Here is a 22,001-nt window from a genome sequence, read left to right as displayed (position 1 = left end):
TAAAGAGACTTACTTTTGAGATATAGGATCGCCGTTGCGTTTTTGTCAATTTTGACCTTTGATAAAGTCGGTTTTTTAAATTCAAGGACATGTTGAAGTAAAATTGCCAAGGAAATAAATTGTGTGTTACTCAAAACCGCGAAGTTAAAGTGATTCAAAATACAAAATTCTTGCAAAATCGCAAAATTTAAGTGTCGCGAAATGTGCGCACCTCAAACTCGCGAAATAAACGTGTCGCGAAAATTTCATGTAATAAGTAAGGTAGACCAGAAAAATGCAGTCATAGCGCAACAAAGGCGCAAGTCGAGAGGATTTCAAAGGTGTTTCGCATGATGCTTGAAAGAGTTATAAGATTATATTGGTGTTAAGCGATAACTTGTCGTTGCATGAATGACATCGACATGTTCTGGCTGAGGAAGAAAACTGATAACAATGACAAGGTTTCACATTTGTCCAGAAGGCCTAAGAAACGAAGACAGTTCAGACTGAAAACTTTCTCAAAATTACTCACTTTGCCAAGAAAGATCAGTATATCCACCAAATATGTAGCTGCCGGACTTAATGATCGTCACAGTCGGTCCCTTTCCGTCACAGTTGTTGTGGAATGTAGATGCAGCCGAGCCGTCAGTCTTTGCATGCCAGCACCGCACAAACTCACTGCGGAATGCATCCGGGACGACTGGGTCTAAATAAGAAATAAGCTTTCCCAAGTATTTGCCGAAATCGAGGCTTCCAAGAATGGCCGATGCACCAAGGCCCCCTGTAGAATAAAACAAAATTTGTGGTATTTTGAAGTGAGATAAAGGCAAATGAATTCGTAGTTCTTAGCTGTTTACCAAAAATGCCCGCTGGTAAGTTCCGTTCCGATTGACGATTTACCATTTACTCAAGAAAAACCAATTTACCAAAAGATGCCAGGACAAGTTCAACTTGATTATATTCCAAGATGGCGGTGAAAGATTGCCAATGGTAATAAGCACATTTTCCAGTCGGAAATTTCTGTTGAGAATTATGAAATTTCCCGTTCGGTTGAGCCAAAATTGTCTTACCATTTACATTCTGACCGAAATTTCCGGAATTTTTTAGTAAATGGTCGTTTAATGTCTTTTAATGAAATTTGACATACTGATTCGGCAAAATGAGTTTCAAATAAGATGTGTTTACGATATGATAAAAAACACTTTGCATCTTTCCTGGAAACATTCTCACGTCTTTTACAAACTACGGCAGACATGCTCATGTTCCGAAATGATAAAGACCTTGGGATAATATCTGAAAGTTTAGAAAGTCTCACGAAACTAGTCAAAAATCTTTGCAACATAGTCGAAAATCTACGGCTTCACTCTATAAGATAAGGTAAAGTCTGCATACGAGCCAAGTGGCCCATCAGGCCGGAGCTAATCCCAGTTTCTGTAGTATGAAACGACTAGGAGTATTTCTACTCCTCCCTGGATTGGATGCTAGTCCATAGCAGGGTTATCCCCAGCTTTAAGTTCGCCGGTACCCATTTGTACACCTGGGTGGAGAGGGGCACTGTGGGAGTAAAGTGTCTTGCCCAAGAATACAACACAACGTCCCCGGCCAGGGCTCAAACCCGAACCGCTCAATCCGGAGACGAACGCACTAACCATGAGGCCACCGCGCCTCCCACAGCTATGAAGTATACTGCAATTGATTGTACTGACAGAGGCAGGCATCTGAAAGAAATTGTAGCGTTTATGCTGAAAAACAGGTTACACGAGGAATTATCAAGTGAACCAATCAAACCAGAACCAAATACATGTAGCTGAGCGCGCAGAAGCAGAAGCAGAAGAGCGGGAAAAGGTGTGCGAGAGCTGTGTACGAGCGAGTTGCGATTGGTTCTGATCTTAGATTACTTCTGATTGGACGACAGCGTGGTGCGAGCATCGTCAGCCAGTCGCTTATTGTAGTGATTACTTTGGTTGAAGCCGCTTTATTTGCGAATATTTATTACCTATTTCGTAGAACACTTCAACGTCAGTAGGAGTGAAATATCGGCCTCCAGTGAAAAATCCACAGTAACCAGTTGAATATCCGGGGGGAACGGAGTACGTAGAGCCACATCGGGTGTAAGAATGTTGGTTGCTCAAAGCGTTGTCCGATATGAAGATGTCATGGCCATAACTAACTTGAACATGACCAAAAATGGGTCCGTAATTGGAACAACCATACATTGCTTTTTCCTGATTTTGATACTGGGTCAGCTTGACAGGATTATATCCTTTGCTGTTGTAAAGCGAGAAGATGAAAGCTTTACTGGCTGTAGAGTAGTCGCAAGGAGCTGAAATGAAGAGAAACGTTTGAAACATTCTAAATACCTCGGCTGTAAACAAACACTGATGAAAGGAAATTGTATTGCCCGGACGGGGAGGGGGGTTACTTCCTTATATGGGCTATACAGGTATGTGCGGCTCCACAGGGTATGGCTTTTTAGCAGTTTTTGTCGTAAATAGAGTATAGATTTTGGCCATTTAGGTCCCAAATAGGGTATGGTTTTTGAACTCTAGTCTTGGATCGGGTATGTCTTATAGAAAAAGCTATCCTTCCACTAAAAGCATATAAACATTACCTTTAACCTTGGTGTGAACTAGGGAACTAATTATAAGGCAGGTCTGAAACAAGGTATTGATTCAAGGGTCTGGTCTTAAATGAGGTATCGGACTTTTGGTCATGTCGTAAATAGGGTAGGGAAAATGGCAGATTTTGGTCATAAATAGGGTATGGGTTTTGTGAAGCGGGTCGCACACCCCCACCAAATTTAAAAAAAGAAAACAACTGTCTAATTGCTACTTACTGCTATGCCAGGACACGTCGGTATATGCACCAAATATGAAGTTGCCGGACTTAATGATGGTCAAGGTGGGTCCCTTTCCATCACAGTTGTCGTGGAATATCGATGCAGCCGAGCCGTCAGTCTTGGCATGCCAGCACCGCACAAACCCACTACGCTGTGAGCTCAGGAGGACTGGGTCCAAAAAGAAAATCAGCTTCTCGGTGTAATTTTTGCGATCGAGACCAGCAAGAATAACGGATGAACCGAGGCCGCCTGGGTAAGCGAGAATAGCAAAGTGAGGCTTAAGTACTTTGAGTCAAAAGAAAAAGCAGGAGCCCTCTTAAATAAATTAGCAAATTATGGTAAAAAGGTTAAGTGGGAATACGGGCCAATTGGCCCATCAGGCCAGAGCTTATCCTGGTTTTTGTGGCATGAAGCAACTAGTAGTATTTCTACTCCCCCCTGGATGGAATGCTGGTCCATCGCAGGGTTACCCCCAGCATTAAGTTCGCCGGTACCCATTTATACACCTGGGTGGAGTGAGGCACTGTGAGAGTAAAGTGTCTTGCCCAAGAACACAACACAATGTCCTCGGCTGGGACTTAAACCAAGACCGGTCGATCCGGAGTCGAGCGCACTAACCATGAGGCCCCCGCGAACATGGCCCACCCACAAAAGCCTAGTTTTTGTATGAGACAAAAATATATCTTGATGTTTTGCTCACCCCCACACGGTGCACGTAGCAAACAAAAGTTATCCCAAGATTACAAAGCTAGGACAGAAGTGTTCGTTTATTAATTTATACTATCATTGCAAATATGACAGACGAAAAACTCACGGAAGCTTGTACAGTATTTTCCGTTTCCGAAATATGTTGGTTTGCACGAGCATGTGTAGGATCCCGCTGTATTGTTACAGTCGGCATTGACGTCACAATCATGTGACCCGTCGGCGCATTCATCAACATCTGTAAAGCAAAGGAAAAGAAGCGCCAAAGGTGACTTGTGGACGAAGATTTTCCACGATGATCCGAAGGGATAAAACGAATCTTTACGATTGTCTTCCGAGGTTTGCCGAAGATTATCAGATATAACGACCGTTGATAACTTTAATTCCGCTCTTTTCAAGCACTCATTTTCTTATCGAAAGGATTAAACTCGTTTTCCTGTTCAACTTTGCTACAGCACTTTGCTATAGCCTTGCCTTAGTGCGAAACCTCTGACGCAGCCTGTAGTTAGTTTGCTTTGTACAACAGGTGCAAAGATCAATAAACGAGTGGTAATCGAGGGATTGTCAGCTAGCACTTAAGTGAGCTACGTCACGGTTTGCGCATCTTGAAAAGTTTAGCCTAAATTTTTCAAGTTCGTCGTTTGTAATCCGTGTCAATCTTCTCCATCCTTAACCATCCTTGCTCCTTTATGGTTGATTATTATCTCTATTGTGTTTTTCTATCTTAGTAAATTTATATTTCCAGGTTTCCTTCAATTTAGATTCAATTTTGTACGTGGCCAAAATGACTCAAAATAACGTAACTGAGCTCCTTTAAATTCGAGCGAAGTAAAAAACTATAACACAAGATATGAGATTCTGAGACTGCTGTTTAGAGTTTGCCAAAACCGTGGACAAGAATTCATACCTACACACCTACTTTATTTGAAAAGGTGGAGTTCAGGCAGCACTAGGCTGACCAAGTCATGTTATACTTACCAACGCAACCTTTTCCATCCTGATAAATAAACCCAGTCCTGTTACATAAGCAGCGATAAGAACCAATGGTATTCTGACACGTGGCACTCTCGTGACAAACAGGAATTGAGGAATTGCATTCGTCCAGGTCTGAGGGAAGGATAGCAAAATACACTCATCTTTTTTAAGGTTTTGAAATGGATAGAATTCGTTAACAACACCTCTGATTTTGGAGTCTCATAGAGGTCCATATTATCAAGTCAAGCTACCATTTTAAGGGTAAAGACTACAAATGTTCCTGGTTAAAGGACCTACTTCACGGTTTGCTCATATTGAAAAGTTTAGCCTATTTTTTTGAAGTTCTTCTTTTGTAAACCGCGTCAGTCTTCTCCATTCTAGACCATCCTTGTTTCTTTATGGTTTATTTAATATCTCTATGTTAGAAAACTGTTACTTTCGGGTTTCCTTCAATTTGAAGTTAATTTTGTAGTCTTTACCAGTAGTGAATGTGCATAATAAGAGGTCTGAAGTCTAAACATTGAAATTTGAAAGTAGCCCACCTTGGAATCAAATTAATGTATTTTGCCTAAAGTTTCCCAGAGAGGTTGTTGTAAATGGTAATTACTATTTTAAGTCTAAAAGAACCCCGACCTTGAATATCCTTGACTCTAGCGCTACAAATAGACGATTTCCTCTTGTTAAATACTGGAAAAAATCTAGATATCTGTATAAGAGGTCAGGGTTAGAAAAAGACCTTGTCATAATCAAAAATACATTTTTTACTGTTACGTGTAAAAACCATGTATAATGTTTCATAACTTTTTTCCTCATTTTGCTGCAAAAGCTGTGGGCAACTGGACACCTCAAAACAGCGACAAAAAAAGGAAACTGGGTAAAGTTACCTTCAGTTTTCATGTCACAGTATGCAAGTGCAACGTTGTCTGGTACAATAGAATAAAACCAGTATGTTCCACTGACGGCTTGTCCTCCTTCACTCGCCTTGATTTCATGGCACGATTCAGCAGGCAGTCCAGGAATGGAACCGAGGGGGACTGGAAAGCAAATATTATTCATTAGCTCTTATTAAAGAAAAGCACAAATTTTCTCCAAAACTTTCTTTTTCGCCATAAATCGGTCCAATTGACCATTCTTAGTCTTTAACGAGCAAAATTTGGCTCGATGAAGGAATTCATACATTTTTGTTTAACCGAGCTTAGTCGGTCTGTATGGGAGAATCTTGACCAAGGTCGTGAGTACAGACCTCACTGCGTTCGGTCTGTATGCAAGACCGAGATCAAGATTCTCCCATACAGACCGACTAAGCTCGGTTAATAAGATGTTTATTATATGGCACAAAATAAAAATTTGATTCTTTTAATGTAACTGGTTTGTACTAGCTGGCATTTTCCTTGCGAACCGCGATGAGCTGAACTTAAATCGGCCAAAGTTTGCTCGTCCTCTTTAATATTTTTTTTCTCATCAGGCGTTTTGGCACTTCCACTAATATTTTCTTAAGGAAATAGTCAACATTTTTGTATTTTAGTTTACAGCTTTTTCACCGCAAAATGTAACCGATTTAGGTGCCGGTCTAAATGGGAAAATCTAGACCGCGGTCAATATCGATTTTAGCCGATCAAATTCGTAAATTCGGTAGTTCCCAGTCCTTGTGAAACACATGTACAACCGTATAATAATCCGTGATATTAACCAGGTGTGTTACAGTTCCCGTGTGATTCTTGAATCATACTGAGGATGTTGTCTATGTATCGACATCATTTCATATACGTTTAAAGCGTAGAGAGCAGAATAATTAATGCATTTTGATTGGTTTATTCGAAGGATTCCCAGAGATTTTTTGACAAGCTACAAAGATTCCAAAGTTTAACCGAAGACCTACAAAATTTCCAAAGATGACCCGACGAATTCCGACGGTTTCCCAAGGTGATGTAAAGGTTCGTCAAGATGTAGCGAATTTCTAACATTCATCCGAAGTGTCCGACAATTTCAATCGTTATTGCATATATTTTTTCATCATGATAATTTTGCAATTCGTATTAACAACGTATGCATGATGTGCCTCTTTTCTTAAATTGAGAAACGAGAAATTCACTAAACCGGGTAAGAAAGGAACTTGATAAAACTATGATTAGTTACCTCTACCAAAGTCTCGTCTAAAGTAATATCTGTCAGGGTCTGGAACAAAATCTTCAGGTCTCGCTTCCTTGGTACGATTGTTCAATTCACACATCTCTTTGGAAATAACGTAGTTGAAACTTTGGCACCGTAAGTCAAGGCGACACTCCTTAAGACAAACATACGAAGGCGCCGTCATCCGTTTGAAGATATGTCTCTGTAACATCATGCCAAACTGGGAAGCTTCTTTTTGACTTTGTTTGCTACATTGCTGTGCCTCCACTTTAGAAAACAGTTGCGACATTCCAAGCACAGCTGCCAGGTAAAATACCTTCTTGACAAAAGCCATTACGCTCGACTCCTTGGCAAGACAATCCTTAAAATCAACACATTTAAAATAATTGTGAGTGTGTCTTGAACTCATTTGGCAATTTAGCGAATAACAATTTTTTAACTTAAATAATATTCTCTAACAATTTTATTTGTTGAAATTTTAATTTTACCCAACAAACCTAGTATGTGGAAACCTTGCCTACACCTTATCAACAAGACTAGGTTCAATAAGACTGAACGAAATGAGAAAAATTACATAAAAAACTTTCATGGTAGTGACTTTCGGAGAAAAAATTTTGCTCTGGGTTATATAACTTCAATGAAAACTGGTACTTAACTAGAAAAAAAAAACAAAATAAATTAATGGACCTGTTCAGTTAAATTGACGTCAAACTGAAACTTGGAAAGAAACATAACTTCAAATATATTTATCGAGGTTTTGGCGAAATTGTACCACTTTCAGTGGTCTTATTTAACTTTACTTACGTTTCGTATGTCTAAAATTAGTTATACTGAACAATACAGTTAATTATTTCAGTTGGAATACTTCCTCTACCCAACATGGTTTGACAATGGTAAAAGACTTAAAAGTTTAGTTTTCTTCTGACACAAAATGGATGAAGCAATTGACGAAACACAACAAAATCTGCTAATAAGACTCCTTAATTATAAATCCGCTCACGGTTTATCAGTGAAATGAAGCTATTTACAGTTATACATATTTATGGCTTTTTCCAGTTGTAAAACGTCGTTCTATGTTAATGTCCGTTAATGTTAATGTCCGTTAAGTTCGTTTTAATATTCGTATTCACTTTTTCACTCATAAAAGAACGCTGTTTTGTAAAACAAAGTTTAAAAAGCAGATTTATAAGCGCTCAGAATTTTCTCGATTAAAAATCAATTATTGAAAGCGCTTGGACTTAACCACCTTAGATTCGCCTTGACAACAGAAGATATGATGGAAAGTCATTCTTGACGAAGGAGAACACATTAAAAACGCAACAACTCGAAGGGATATGACTGGCCCCAATCAAAAACTCAACAATCAACGGTCATTTTTCCATTTTGGATTTGTATTTGAAAAAACTCAGTCAGGGAAATCACATGACTATCTTGACGCCATCGTTTTCGGAAAGCTCTGTTTTCAAAATGTTTTCCGTCCACACGAAAACGAAAAGCCGGCGTTTTCAAATTCCTCTGGCTTGAAGAACGCTTTCGAAAAGCTCCATTTTCGTGACGGATTAGTGTGCACTGTAGACCTAACCGTAGAAATAAAGCTGCGTTTTCAAATTTATCCGGCCTGAGAAATACGCATGTTGGACTCTTGTCCAGCTCTTATCATAATAATAGGAGTGAATAGATTAAACTAATAACTCAGCATTTTTTTCGGCAAATTCACCTATTCAACTTTTTTTCCCCATAGCTGACAAAATTCATTAGTACTAGTTTAGGTCCTTCAAGTGATATTTATAACAAAAAGAGGCATACTCGGGAAAAAAATTGAAAAAGAGGATAGAATCTTTTGCTGAGTCAACAAATGTTAATAATTTAACGGCACCTTTTCCGTTTATGGCTTTAGCGACGGTGGAAAAGCGAATATATACTGTTTCTAGTTAATTCGCGAACTAACCTTACGTTGCTAAAAATCATATTTAGTGAAGTTCAAAATTGTGACTTGCGGCCGTGTTTTTCATGCGATTGCCTTCGCTAAAGGTTTGCAGTAAGTTTTTCTTTTGAATTATCAAAAATGAAAAAAGAAAACTTTGTAGGTTGAGTAAAATTAAAATTCATCAGGGATGTGTCATTTTGTGGTTTTATCTAATTTATCTTACTTCTCCTTCTTCAACGGTTTGGAACTGTTTTTCAGTAAACTACAAAAACACTGTTTGTCGTTTTCCAGTTCCAATGACCTAAAAAGTTCAGTTTTCTTTTTCCTGTGACAAAATATTGATCGAATTTACGAATCCAAAGAACACGATCAAATGTTGTGTTTCAACATAACTGATGAATTAAAATATTTGTGGCTTTTTGGTTCCATTTGTGAAGTTTTGGGGATGTATATTGAATTCAATATATTCTTTACCCGCGTGAAAAGGTAAACAATATAATATTTTTACTATGTAGTGACCGTTGATTTTGTTTTGCATGGGAAATATTGTATAACATTGCTCTACCTTTTTTTTTTTTGCAAAACATAGTTAAAAAGGGAAGTGTATTCAATGTTTTCCTTTATCGAAAAGCACCTGACAAGAAAAGGAGTCAGTTATGTAACGTAGTCCTTATAAATAAGTATAAATAGGTTGAAGCAGGCCTGAAATTCTCCGCTATCTTCAAGGCAACGAAGAATTAAAATCGTAGATTTAACATCATTGATTTAGAAAGAAGAAGCTTGAACACGCGCAAACTTCCAAATCGCTTTAGTTTAATTGATTCGCAATTCTATTTCCGGGCTGTGGAGAAATGGGAACTCGTATGTTGTCCAGTGTCCGCATTTATAAATTTTAATTCTTTTTTCAACGAATAAATATAATCCGTTAACTTACAATAATGGAAAAGAGTACAATTCTGTCCGCAGCCCTGGGTTCAAACTGGAGGGGGAAAAATACACTTTTTTTCAACACCTTTGTGCAGTTTTGAAGAATTGCTTGTTTACCGTGTCTCGCAGGGCTCAGTAACGAAACTGAACTGTCCAGTTAACATCAAAGTGCTGTGTCAATCCTAACCGGTCCTGCTATGTCTTGCAATAACTCAGAGAGCTAAAGATGTTGTCACTGCCGCCTTTTTTAGCGTGTCACAAACTATGCCACAGACTCGTTTTCGAAATATTTAATGTATTGGCCAAAACGGGCGATAAATATGCTTAAAAACAGCTGCTCCAACGTGAATGTTTTCTGTCATAATTTGGTCAAGAGCAAAATAAAGTCTCGCTGTTTTCTTTTTAAACAGAAGCTCTATCCCGAAGAGGGGTGACTCTCATATAAACGTCGGGAATACCCGTCAAAAAAATTGAATTTAACTAAAGCAGACAAATATGGGTGTGTCTCGAGCTTTATTTGACCTCTAAAAGATGCTACTTAAAACGAAGAAGAGTTGATTATATCAAAGTGTAGAAACCAGGGATTTCATGGAAGTACTGGAAATTTTTTCATCTGCTGTTCGGGAAAGGACCCCGGGCCAGTAGACCGCACTCGACAGCTGGCTAGAGAGTGGCGCAAATCGAGCCTAAAAACGGAAACGAGAGCGGTTTTTTAATTGTTATCTCTTCGAGTGCACCCTAAAAGATACATTGACTGCTAAAACTAGTGGAATTTCGTCCTGAACACTCCAAGTGAGACCAAAATTCTTGATTTACACCCCAAAGCGAAACGACGAACATCCACAACCATTTCCTATGGGAGTGTCCCGTAGCTCTATGTGTGTCCTTGACGGAAAAACAGCTGGAAAGTTTATGCTGCCTGTTTTGTTACTGCAACCATAAAGTCTAAATGCACGAAAATTCCAGTTTAACACTTGTGAGACTTATGAAACCATATAAAGTTTGTTCTTTTTTTTTCACCAAAAGCTTGTGCTATGTTACAGACAGTGAACGTTGTGTATCTCCGAAAAAAATGAAATTTTGTTGTTTTTGCTTTCGTGTATAAATTTAGGACATTTTCCGTGAGTAGTTAACTCAGCCTGCTATAAACGAAAAGATAATGGTTTTTAGGACGAGTAACTGCAAATCACTAGCTACTAAATCCCTTTTGGTTAATGCTAGGAGAGGCATACTCAGTAAAAAGCTGTTTTGCCTACCTTCTCTTCAGTTGTTCCTTTTGGCCATGAGCTCTTGTCAAAAGTCAAACACAGCTAAACGGAGAGAAGCTTTTGAATTTTCAGTGGACAGGTCCATCTACTTAATGGCAGGTGACTGCAATATGATGCTCTTGTTTACCTACTTTACAGACACAATATTTGTGATGGATATTGAATTCCATTGTTGCATGCTGGATAGCACGATCATCTATTGAAATTTCAATAGCAATAGCTAATATACCATATACTTGTGAAGTGTCTGGATGTTAAATTTACAGGTTTAATTTCTTGCCGGCTTCGATCCCGGGAAAGTTTTTTTTTTTAAATCAACGGTTTTTACATAAAAGGTCTAAAAATTAATATTTTTCACCTATAAACGATTTCAGCAATGACAGAAAGCTTATTTTCGAGAGAGAGCATTTGGTAAATAAATGGAGTGAAACAACAGAATTTTAAAAATGTTTGTATTGTTTTACAAGCGAAATAATTATATTATTCGGTTTAATAGAAGTTTAATTTCACAATTCTATGTTGGCAAAACGTCTTACTGGAATTTCTTAGCATTCCGGAAAAAAAAAAACTTCAAAGGGTCTTCTAAGACTTCTCAGAATCAAGTTTAGCTGAGATATACCGCGCCTCTGCTTAATTTTTTAACCCGAATCTTCAACCAGGCTCAACGGGTTCCTGCTTCAAGTAAATAAACAAAAGAAAAATACAAGTTCAAAACAAAAAATAAATAAATAAATAAACCCTTTGAGAAACCCTGGCCCGGTACACTGTAACCCAACATACATTACCTGCAAATAATTCGGACGATTTTAAATTCGGGCAAAAAAGTGTTCAAAATAAAACCGTGCGAATTGTTTATAGTGCAGTATACTACTTTTAAATAGCTCTAAAGCCACCAGTTTCAGTTATGGAGCGAACTATAGTTGAAACACTGCATAAGATACGTAACGGATTGATAGCATAAGCCAAAACTATCATTTTAACAGATATTTTTTCAGTCTAAAACGTGTTTGTAGCCGTAAATTTACGTCAGCTATGTTTCAGCAGAGTCCGAAATTTGTTTGGAAGGTGTAGGTTCGCAAGTATTCTTGGGATATGAGAATGGTATAATTCCCAAAATCCCTCGGTGTTTCAAGAAGACTTTGCCAACAAAATGGCGGAGTTACAAGTGTATTTTATTTCAGCTCTGGTTTTGTCTTGCTGTTTACAAATTTTAGCGGGTTGTGCGAGTTGTTTAGTTGCCCGTTGTTTGTTTAATCAGGAGGGTCTTTTATACCATCTTGGGCGTCCCTCGAGCCGCGAGCGAGAATTAGTATTAGTATTAGAATTGCAAGGAGAATTTTAGAAGTTGGGAACCTGCCTTCAGCTTGTTAACTCTTCATTCCTAGAGTTAAACCTTGAGTCAGTTTTTTAACCTAGAGTCGATTAATGTGGTGACAAGTCTGTAGATGAAACTCTAGTGAGACCAATTATTGAGCAGTTCTTTCATGTGGTACTGTTTATTATTCTGTACATGCACATGGTGGTTTTAACTTTTAAGTCTGTGAATGAAACCCTTGTGTGTGACCATTAATGTGAGCTATGGAACAGTACCTCCATGCAGTGCTGTTTGATTTTCAAAAAAAACAACGATTAAAGATAGATTTTTTTGAAAAAAAAAAAAAAAGAACCTTGGACTGTATTATGGTTAATACCAGTGCCATTCGATTCTCATCAAAGTAACACCCCATGACCACAAAGGACTCCGCCACACCTCACGTTTAGCTTCCCTGTGTAGGTCTCTAATTCAGGCTTTGACTTTAAAATTGTTTTGGCGATGTCCACGGGACAATTAGTTACAATGTAATGGGACTGAAGAAGTAGAAAACAACCTGTAAAAAGAATGAAATTGACAGGACGAAACAGCTTAGGTGAGGCTGGAGTCTTTCTAAAATGGAAAAGTAAATTGTTCTTAAGCAACAGACGAACGGCTGCACAAAGAACCTTTTGTTAGCACAGGGGAAAAAAATATTTTATTGGGAATTTATTTTAAATATATGTAAAAGAGAAAATCGTTCCTGAAACAAATCAGTGTGCATTTAGTTTGGCCTTTTTATTTATTTCTCAGCAACACGACCGTGGCGCATAAAAAATCAGACCTTCTGTCAAAGCGCTAAGACTGTGCGTCTTAACTCTCCTTGGCCAGTGGGTAATTTTTAGTGCACATAAACCATATTGAGAAAACAAATACGATATTTGATATGAAGTGCCCGACCTTACGTGTTACTAAAATCAACTGAAGAGGTGTAACCGTTTAATATAGTTTTATTTACTTTTAAGTTTTACAGCTAATTTACATTGACCTTACAAAGCTAACGACACTTTAAACAATCTTGGCGATCCCATCTAACGGTCTCCGCACTATCAAGGCAACCTTTCTACAACACCATGCAACTCATTCTGTCCTCAGGGTGACCGTTGTAAGGCCCGGGCCAAAAGACAACAAGTGAGTGCAAAGTCTCGCCTGGCTTGAAAGTCATACCGCCCTTACCGTTAAACTAAACTTCCAGTAAACGCATATCACACATTTCGTTTCCGAGGTTGTTTTGAGCTGGATGAAGATATTTTGTACCCAGCAGTATGCCCTCGTCATCGGGACCTATGGGAGATAAGGTGGCGTAGCAACAAAAAGCACTGTTCCTGTCCAGAGCAATGGATACAACATGAGACGAACCAGGAGGGGGATCGTGGGATAAATCTGGTTCAGTCGAGAAGACTCCATCCTTAGACGCAAATTTTGTTGCCTGTAGGCTCTCATAATAAAGTGTATTGTCGTTTGTCTCACGATGTAGTCACTTGAGATGTAGATCGCGACGTTTCGACTGCTTACTGCTAGTCTTCTTCAGGCGATAAGGTCTACTGATTCCACGGTATCATTTATATCACAAAGGTCGGCTGTGATTGGTGCATTTCGATCCTCCTATTGTTCCATTGTTCCGACGAGTAGCTGTTCCCTCAGTGGTTCGCTATTGTACTGTTCTCCTGTTGTTGTGTTTCTTGATCGTGGGCATCCATGCTTCAGGAATTTCAATTCCACTATCCCTGTTGATGTTATTAGGGTGAAGTCTTATGGGAATAGCTTCCTTGACCCTACGTGTGTACCAGTGAGGATCTCGATCAATAAACTTGACCTCATTCCAGATAGGATAGTGGCCAGTCTCGTGGGTGTGTTCAGAAACGGCGGAGGTCTGGGTACGGGTGAGTCGTATACACCTGTCGTTTTCTTTGATCCTCTTCTGCATAGATTTCCCTGTTTTCCCGATGTACACTCTGCCGCACTCACAGGGAATCCTGTAGACAACACCATCTTGTTTAGCCGGGTTGACGGTGTCCTTTGGTCGCACTAAGTGTGACCGAAGTGTCGTGTCCGACGTGAAGACGGTGCGAATGCCTTGTTGTTCTAGGCAGCGGCGGAGAGACTCCGAAACTCCTTGGACATAGGTAAAACGGCGTTGGATTTAAATTCCGCGTTGGGCTCTCTTCTTGGGGTTGTTCGTGCCTTTGTGATCTTCTGTACAAACGAGGAGGGATATCCGTTAGAAACAAGTACAGATACCAGACCTCAGCCGTTTCTGAACACACCTCGAATATCTTTGCCACATTATCCAATTTTAACAAATTGAACATGTGCGGGATTAGAAACCCTCGGACCGCACATGACGCACATGCCACCGACGATTTGAGAATAACTGCAGGTGGCCAGTTTTCAGTTGTCATTGTCATGTGATACCACACTTGAGGATCACACGACCGCGGCATAAAAATAGTAGATCCAGGTTCTTCATTTCACCGTAATGAGAGTTTCAAAATTTTGTAGACTTATTTCACAAGAGTCTTTATCAAGTAGTCTCAAAGCATTATAATGTCAAAAGATATAATAAATATATTTTGATGAATTCGATTTGCGAAAAGCGATTTGTCAATTATCGTCACGCCATCTCACCGCTATCACACCAGGTGTAACGCTGCTGAGCAAATCAAGCCATGCATGTGGACGGTAAGTCAAAAACTATATGTTGTTTTAAAATCTGACAAGAAAACCTTCTACTTGGCAATACCATTTTGTTTTAATGAGAACACGAAACGCCTTGCAGCACACGAAATAGAACTTAGATGGAATAAATTTGATATCCACAAATTTCCGCTTCAGTAAACAAATACGCACGTACTCATAAACAAGTTAGAACCCCTTTTCAGCGTAAAAAAAGTATTACTTTCGATAAAATTGCCCACAGAAGATAAAAAATAACTACAAATCATTTAAATGGGGGAAAGGGTCGCATTCAGGCTAAGATTTCAACTGTTGTTTAGGTTACCTCTTGTATTCATGAGGACAACTGTAAGTTCAAAGGTCATAAACTTCAAGCGAGTACCGTAAATATTTTCGGTCGTCTAAATTTGCAGTTTAAGTTGCCCAAAAATTTTATTTCACAGAACGATAGAGGAAACCTTACTCTTTCTATAGAATATCATCTTTACAGCGGAATCCATGTACCAGGTAGGGAGTTTTGCCGTTGAAATTTGCCAAAATCGAGCTTTCTGATAATGCTGTTTAGGAGGGTAAATTTGAATTCTTAAGAAAAATTCAGGTTTGAATTTTTTCCAATTCTAATAACGGTACTTTGTAAAGGAAGGGTCTTTGAATTGTGTATCATCGAAATAGATTTGATATTTGTTTTAGTTTTCTTACACGAGTCGCAAATACGAAGCACATTTCTCAGTGGTTCGAGGGCTTCTCCAAGGGTGAAAATTAAAAAATCGCTTTACTTAAAAAATATAAATCCAAATGAGCTACAAGTTGTATTTTCTTAAATAGTTTTCAGAGGGCTTTCTTATGAAAAAGTTTGAGGTAATTCAATTTTTGCTTTTTGCACACCTATCCGTAGTATTTACAGGAAGTCACTCTTACGAAAGTGGTCAAAAATCTTTGCAACATAGTCGAAAATCTACTGCTTCACTCTATAAGATAAGGTAAAGTCTGCATACGAGCCAAGTGGCCCATCAGGCCGGAGCTAATGCCAGTTTCTGTAGTATGAAACGACTAGGAGTATTTCTACTCCCCCCTGGATTGGATGCTAGTCCATAGAAGGGTTACCCCCTGCTTTAAGTTCGCCGGTACCCATTTGTACACCTGGGTGAAGAGAGGCACTGTGGGAGTAAAGTGTCTTGCCCAAGAATACGACACAATACCCCCAGCCAGGAATCGAACCCGAACCGCTCAATCCGGAGACGAACGCACTAACCATGAAGCCACCGCGCCTCCCACAACTATAAAGTATACTGCAATTGATTGTACTGACAGAGGCAGGCATCTGAAAGAAATTGTAGCGTTTATGCTGAAAAACAGGTTACACGAGGAATTATCAAGTGAACCAATCAAACCAGAACCAAATACATGTAGCTGAGCAGAAGCACGGGAAAAGGTGTGCGAGAGCTGTGTACGAGCGAGTTGCGATTGGTTCTGATCTTAGACTACTTCTGATTGGACGACAGCGTGGTGCGAGCATCGTCAGCGAGTCGCTTATTGTAGTGATTACTTTGGTTGAAACCGCTTTATTTGCTAATGTTTATTACCTATTTCGTAGAACACTTCAATGTCAGTAGGAGTGAAATATCGGCCTCCAGTGAAAAATCCACAGTAACCAGCTCAATATCCGGGGGCGGGGGGACGGAGTACGTAGAGCCACATCGGGTATAAGAATGTTGGTTGCTCAAAGCGTTGTCCGATATGTAGATGTCGTGATCTCCGCTATTAGAACCAAAAGTGGGTCCGTAATTGGAACAACCATACATTGCTTTTTCCTGATTTTGATACTGGGTCAGCTTAACAGGGTTATATCCTTTGTTGTTGTAAAGCGAGAAGATGAAAGCTTTACTGACTGTAGAGTAGTCGCAAGGAGCTGAAATGAAGAGAAACGTTTGAAACATTCTAAATACCTCGGCTGTAAACAAACACTGATGAAAGGAAATTGTATTGCCCGGACGGGGAGGGGGTTACTTCCTTATATGGGCTATACAGGTATGTGCGGCTCCACAGGGTATGGCTTTTTAGCAGTTTTTGTCGTAAATAGAGTATAGATTTTGGCCATTTAGGTCCCACATAGGGTATGGTTTTTGAACTCTAGTCTTGGATCGGGTATGTCTTATAGAAAAAGCTATCCTTCCACTAAAAGCATATAAACATTACCTTTAACCTTGGTCTGAACTAGGAACTAATTATAAGGCAGGTCTGAAACAAGGTATTGATTCAAGGGTCTGGTCTTAAATAAGGTATTGGACTTTTGGTCATGTCATAAATAGGGTAGGGAAAATGGCAGATTTTGGTCATAAATAGGGTATGGGTTTTGTGAAGCGGGTCGCACACCCCCACCGAATTTTTCTGGGAGTACCACCCCCGGAGAAAGAAAACAACTGTCTAATTGATACTTACTGCTATGCCAGGACACGTCGGTATATGCACCAAATATGTAGTTGCCGGACTTAATGATGGTCAAGGTGGGTCCCTTTCCATCACAGTTGTCGTGGAATATCGATGCAGCCGAGCCGTCAGTCTTGGCATGCCAGCACCGCACAAACCCACTACGCTGTGAGCTCAGGAGGACTGGGTCCAAAAAGGAAATCAGCTTCTCGGTGTAATTTTTGCGATCGAGACCAGCAAGAATAACGAATGAACCGAGGCCGCCTGGGTAAGAGAGAATAGCAAAGTGAGGCTAGAGTACTTTGAGTCAAAAGAAAAAGCAGGAGCCATCTTAAATAAATTAGCAAATTATGGTAAAAAGGTTAAGTGGGAATACGGGCCAATTGGCCCATCAGGCCGGAGCTTATCCCGGTTTTTGTGGCATGAAGCAACTAGTAGTATTTCTACTCCCCCCTGGATGGAATGCTGGTCCATCGCAGGGTTACCCCCAGCATTAAGTTCGCCGGTACCCATTTATACACCTGGGTGGAGTGAGGCACTGTGAGAGTAAAGTGTCTTGCCCAAGAACACAACACAATGTCCTCGGCTAGGACTTGAACCAAGACCGGTCGATCCGGAGTCGAGCGCACTAGCCATGAGGCCCCCGCGAACATGGCCCACCCACAAAGGCCTAGTTTTTGTATGAGACAAAAACATATCTTGATCTTTGGCTCACCCCCGCACGGCGCACGTAGCAAACAAAAGTTATCCCAAGATTACAAAGCTAGGACAGAAGTGTTCGTTTATTAATTTATAATATCATTGCAAATATGACAGACGAAAAACTCACGGAAGCTTGTACAGTATTTTCCGTTTCCGAAATATGTTGGTTTGCACGAGCATGTGTAGGATCCCGCAGTATTGTTACAGTCGGCATTGACGTCACAATCATGTGACCCGTCGGCACATTCATCAACATCTGTAAAGCAAAGGAAAAGAAGCGCCAAAGGTGACTTGTGGACGAAGATTTTCCACGATGATCCGAAGGGATAAAACAAATCTTTACGATTGTCCTCCGAAGTTTGCCGAGGATTATCAGTTGTAACGACTGTTGATAACTTTAATTCCGCTCTTTTAAAGCACTCATTTTCTTATCGAAATGATTAAACTCGTTTTCCTGTTCAACTTTGCTATAGCACTTTGCTATAGCCTTGCCTTAGTGCGAAACCTCTGACGTAGCCTGTAGTTAGTTTGCTTTGTACAACAGATGCAAAGATCAATAAACGAGTGGTAATCGAGGGATTGTCAGCTAGCGCTTAAATGAGCTACGTCACGGTTTGTACATCTTGAAAAGTTTAGCCTAAATTTTTCAAGTTCGTCGTTTGTGATCCGTGTCAATCTTCTCCATCCTTAACCATCCTTGCTCCTTTATGGTTGATTATTATCTCTTTAGTGTTTTTCTATCCTAGTAAATTTATATTTTCAGGTTTCCTTCAATTTAGATTCAATTTTGTACGTGGCCAAAATGACTCAAAATAACGTAACTGAGCTCCTTTAAATTCGAGCGAAGTAAAAAACTATAACACAAGATATGAGATTCTGAGACTGCTGTTTAGAGTTTGCCAAAACCGTGGACAAGAATTCATACCTACACACCTACTTTATTTGAAAAGGTGGAGTTCAGGCAGCACTAGGCTGACCAAGTCATGTTATACTTACCAACGCAACCTTTTCTATCCTGATAAATAAACCCAGTCCTGTTACATAAGCAGCGATAAGAACCAATGGTATTCTGACACGTGGCACTCTCGTGACAAACAGGAATTGAGGAATTGCATTCGTCCAGGTCTGAGGGAAGGATAGCAAAATACACTCATCTTTTTTAAGGTTTTGAAATGGATAGAATTCGTTAACAACACCTCTGATTTTGGAGTCTCATAGAGGTCCACAGTATCAAGTCAAGCTACCATTTTAAGGGTAAAGACTACGAATGTTCCTAGTTAAAGGACCTACTTCACGGTTTGCTCATATTGAAAAGTTTAGCCTATTTTTTTCAAGTTCTTCTTTTGTAAACCGTGTCAGTCTTCTCCATTCTAGACCATCCTTGTTTCTTTATGGTTTATTAATATCTCTTTAGTGTTTCTCTATCTTAGAAAACTATTACTTTCGGGTTTCCTTCAATTTGAAGTTAATTTTGTAGTCTTTACCAGTAGTGAATGTGCATAATGAGAGGTCTGAAATCTAAATATTGAAATTTGAAAGTAGCCCACCTTAGAATCAAATCAATGTATTTTGCCCAAAGTTTCCCAGAGAGGTTGTTGTAAATGGTAATTACTATTTTAAGACTAAACGAACCCCGAGCTTGAATTTCCTTGACTCTAGCGCTACAAATAGATGATTTCCTCTCGTTAAATACTGCAAAAAATCTAGATATCTGTATAAGACGTCAGGGTTAAAAAAAACCCTTGTCATAATCAAAAATACACTTTTTCTTGTTACGTGTAAAAACCACGTATAATGTTTCGTAACTTTTTTCCTAGTTCTGCTGCAAAAGCTGTGGGCAACTGGACACCTCAAAACAGCGACACGGAAAGGAAACTGGGTAAAGTTACCTTCGGTTTTCATGTCACAGTATGCAAGTGCAGCCTTGTCTGGTACAATAGAATAAAACCAGTATGTTCCACTGACGGCTTGTCCTCCTTCACTCGCCTTGATTTCAAGGCACGATTCAGCAGGCAGTTCAGGAATGGAACCGAGGGGGACTGGAAAGCAAATATTATTCATTAGCTCTTATTAACCGAGCAGGAGGTCTGTATGGGAGAATCTTGACCAAGGTCGTGAGTACAGACCTCACTGCGTTCGGTCTGTATACACGACCGAGATCAAGATTCTCCAATACAGATCGACTAAGCTCGGTTAATAAGATGTTTATTATATGGCACGCAAGAAAAATTTAATTCTTTTAATGTAACTGGTTTGTACTAGCTGGCATTTTCCTTGCGAACGGCGATGAGTTGAACTTAAATCGGCCAAAGTTTGCTCGTCCTCTTTAATATTTTTTCTCTCATCAGGCGTTTTGGCACTTCCACTAATATTTTTAGAAGGAAATAGTCAACATTTTTGTATTTTAGTTTACAGCTTTTTCACCGCAAAATGTAACCGATTTAGGTGCCGGTCTAAATGGGAAAATCTAGACCGCGGTCAATATCGATTTTAGCCGCTCAAATTCGTGAATTCGGTAGTTCCCAGTCCTTGTGAAACACATGTACAGCCGTATAATAATCCGTGATATTAACCAGGTGTGTTACAGTTCCCGTGTGATTCTTGAATCATAGCGTGTTATCTATATATCGTTTAAAGCATAGAGAGCAGAATAATTAAGGCATTTTGATCGGTTTATTCGAAGAATTCCCAGAGATTTTTTGACAAGCTACAAAGATTCCAAAGTTTAACCGAAGACCTACAAAATTTCCGAAGATGACCCGACGAATTCCGACGATTTCCCAAGGTGATGTAAAGGCTCGTCAAGATGTAGAGAATTTCCAACATTCATCCGAAGTGTCCGACAATTTCAATCGTTATTGCATATATTTTTTCATCATGATAATTTTGCAATTCGTATTAACAACGTATGCATGATGTGCCTCTTTTCTTAAATCGAGAAACGAGAAATTCACTAAACCGGGTAAGAAAGGAACTTGATAAAACTATGATTAGTTACCTCTACCAAAGTCTCGTCTAAAGTAATATCTGTCAGGGTCTGGAACAAAATCTTCAGGTCTCGCTTCCTTGGTGCGATTGTTCAATTCACACATCTCTTTGGAAATAACGTAGTTGAAACTTTGGCACCGTAAGTCAAGGCGACACTCCTTAAGACAAACATACGAAGGCGCCGTCATCCGTTTGAAGATGTGTCTCTGTAACATCATGCCAAACTGGGAAGCTTCTTTTTGACTTTGTCTGCTACATTGCTGTGCCTCCACTTTACAAAACAGTTGCGATACTCCAAGCGCAGCAGCTAGGTAAAAAAGCTTTTTGACAAAAGCCATTTCGCTTGACTCCTTGGCAAGACAATCCTTAAAATCAACACATTGAAAATAATTGTGAGTTCGCCTTGATAGTTTGAACTCATTTGGCAATTTAGCGCGTGTTATTTCTTTTTTTTTTAACCTAAGCAATATCCTATAAGAAACTTAGTTTTCGAAATTTTAATTTGATCCAACAAACGCAGTACGTGGAGACGTTGCCTAGAGTCTTTCAACAAGATTAATCACCTTTGAGAACCAATTAATAATTTATGTATTTCTTTTTTACTAACGATCTACTCATGGCACGACAACTTAATAGATACTATTTGAAACATCTCACTTTAATTCATTTTTCTTAGTGGCCCCACAGGTAAATTCTCAAGCTTTTTCCAGAAAGTTTATGTCAAACGATCTTGTTATGTCATTATTGTATTCAAAATATTGCCGTGTTATGAGGTTGTTTTGGTAACGTTATTGATGGCCATTATTGCTCGAATTTTACGAGGAAATCATCTTAACTTCTTTACTTCTTGGATGAAATCTGGAGAATTTAAGGTTATTCCCCGGTATTGCATTGCGCATCCCTACTGCGCATAATTTCACGCCTGATTGGTGCGCGCGCATTAAAAAATGGCGGCTTTTTCTTTACAGCTGGACCTCGCCATAGAGGTAAATCGTCATTTTCTCGCAAACGAGTATGGCGACCTATCATTTTTTTTTCTGTTGTTTTGAGTTGAGTAATAAATTTCTCTGTGTAAAATAAATATGGACCAATTCTCAGTGCAGAACA

General features: G+C 39.4%; 2 protein-coding genes and 1 pseudogene across 4 annotated transcripts; all 3 read right to left on the bottom strand.

The window, feature by feature from the left end:
* Positions 1 to 125: 125 nt before the first annotated feature.
* LOC145470653 (uncharacterized) lies at positions 126 to 11,026 on the bottom strand. 2 transcript variants are annotated; one of them, XM_081454470.1, is made up of 8 exons: positions 10,739 to 11,026; positions 6,635 to 6,989; positions 5,383 to 5,532; positions 4,502 to 4,630; positions 3,633 to 3,761; positions 2,816 to 3,067; positions 1,976 to 2,302; positions 126 to 760 (listed from the first exon to the last, which is right to left on the bottom strand). In XM_081454470.1, exons 2-8 carry the CDS (start codon positions 6,960 to 6,962, stop codon positions 504 to 506), a joined length of 1,572 nt encoding a protein of 523 aa, XP_081310596.1. In that variant the 5' UTR covers positions 6,963 to 6,989; positions 10,739 to 11,026; the 3' UTR covers positions 126 to 503. The 2 variants fall into 2 exon arrangements, with proteins under 2 accessions (XP_081310596.1, XP_081310597.1); XM_081454471.1 differs by lacking the exon at positions 10,739 to 11,026 and having other exon boundaries at positions 6,635 to 6,997.
* A 5,281-nt stretch (positions 11,027 to 16,307) lies between these two features.
* LOC145469253 (uncharacterized) lies at positions 16,308 to 17,840 on the bottom strand (annotated as a pseudogene). The gene is made up of 3 exons (XR_014042291.1): positions 17,834 to 17,840; positions 17,217 to 17,504; positions 16,308 to 16,686 (listed from the first exon to the last, which is right to left on the bottom strand). The product of XR_014042291.1 is annotated as an uncharacterized LOC145469253 (transcript).
* Positions 17,481 to 21,306, bottom strand: LOC145470675 (uncharacterized). The gene is made up of 4 exons (XM_081454497.1): positions 20,905 to 21,306; positions 19,796 to 19,945; positions 18,903 to 19,031; positions 17,481 to 18,162 (listed from the first exon to the last, which is right to left on the bottom strand). Exons 1-4 carry the CDS (start codon positions 21,230 to 21,232, stop codon positions 17,990 to 17,992), a joined length of 780 nt encoding a protein of 259 aa, XP_081310623.1. The 5' UTR covers positions 21,233 to 21,306; the 3' UTR covers positions 17,481 to 17,989.
* Between the last annotated feature and the right edge of the window lie 695 nt (positions 21,307 to 22,001).

The sequence above is a fragment of the Orbicella franksi genome, chromosome 15 (genome assembly GCF_964199315.1).
Source record: "Orbicella franksi chromosome 15, jaOrbFran1.1, whole genome shotgun sequence".
NCBI lineage: Eukaryota > Metazoa > Cnidaria > Anthozoa > Scleractinia > Merulinidae > Orbicella > Orbicella franksi.
Note: the sequence above shows the minus strand (reverse complement) of the source record. Positions and strands in the feature narration are given on the sequence as shown.

Excerpts from the sequence above, each read along its gene's own strand:
- LOC145470653 (XM_081454470.1), bottom strand. The coding sequence starts at position 6,962 with ATGGCTTTTGTCAAGAAGGTATTTTACCTGGCAGCTGTGCTTGGAATG. Across the intron at positions 5,533-6,634 it reads TAGACGAGACTTTGGTAGAG|TCCCCCTCGGTTCCATTCCT; the intron begins GTAACTAATCAT and ends TTTGCTTTCCAG. Across the intron at positions 3,068-3,632 it reads AAAATACTGTACAAGCTTCC|GCGGCCTCGGTTCATCCGTT; the intron begins GTGAGTTTTTCG and ends TCGCTTACCCAG.
- LOC145470675 (XM_081454497.1), bottom strand. The coding sequence starts at position 21,232 with ATGGCTTTTGTCAAAAAGCTTTTTTACCTAGCTGCTGCGCTTGGAGTA. Across the intron at positions 19,946-20,904 it reads TAGACGAGACTTTGGTAGAG|TCCCCCTCGGTTCCATTCCT; the intron begins GTAACTAATCAT and ends TTTGCTTTCCAG. Across the intron at positions 18,163-18,902 it reads GGATAGAAAAGGTTGCGTTG|ATGTTGATGAATGTGCCGAC; the intron begins GTAAGTATAACA and ends TTTGCTTTACAG.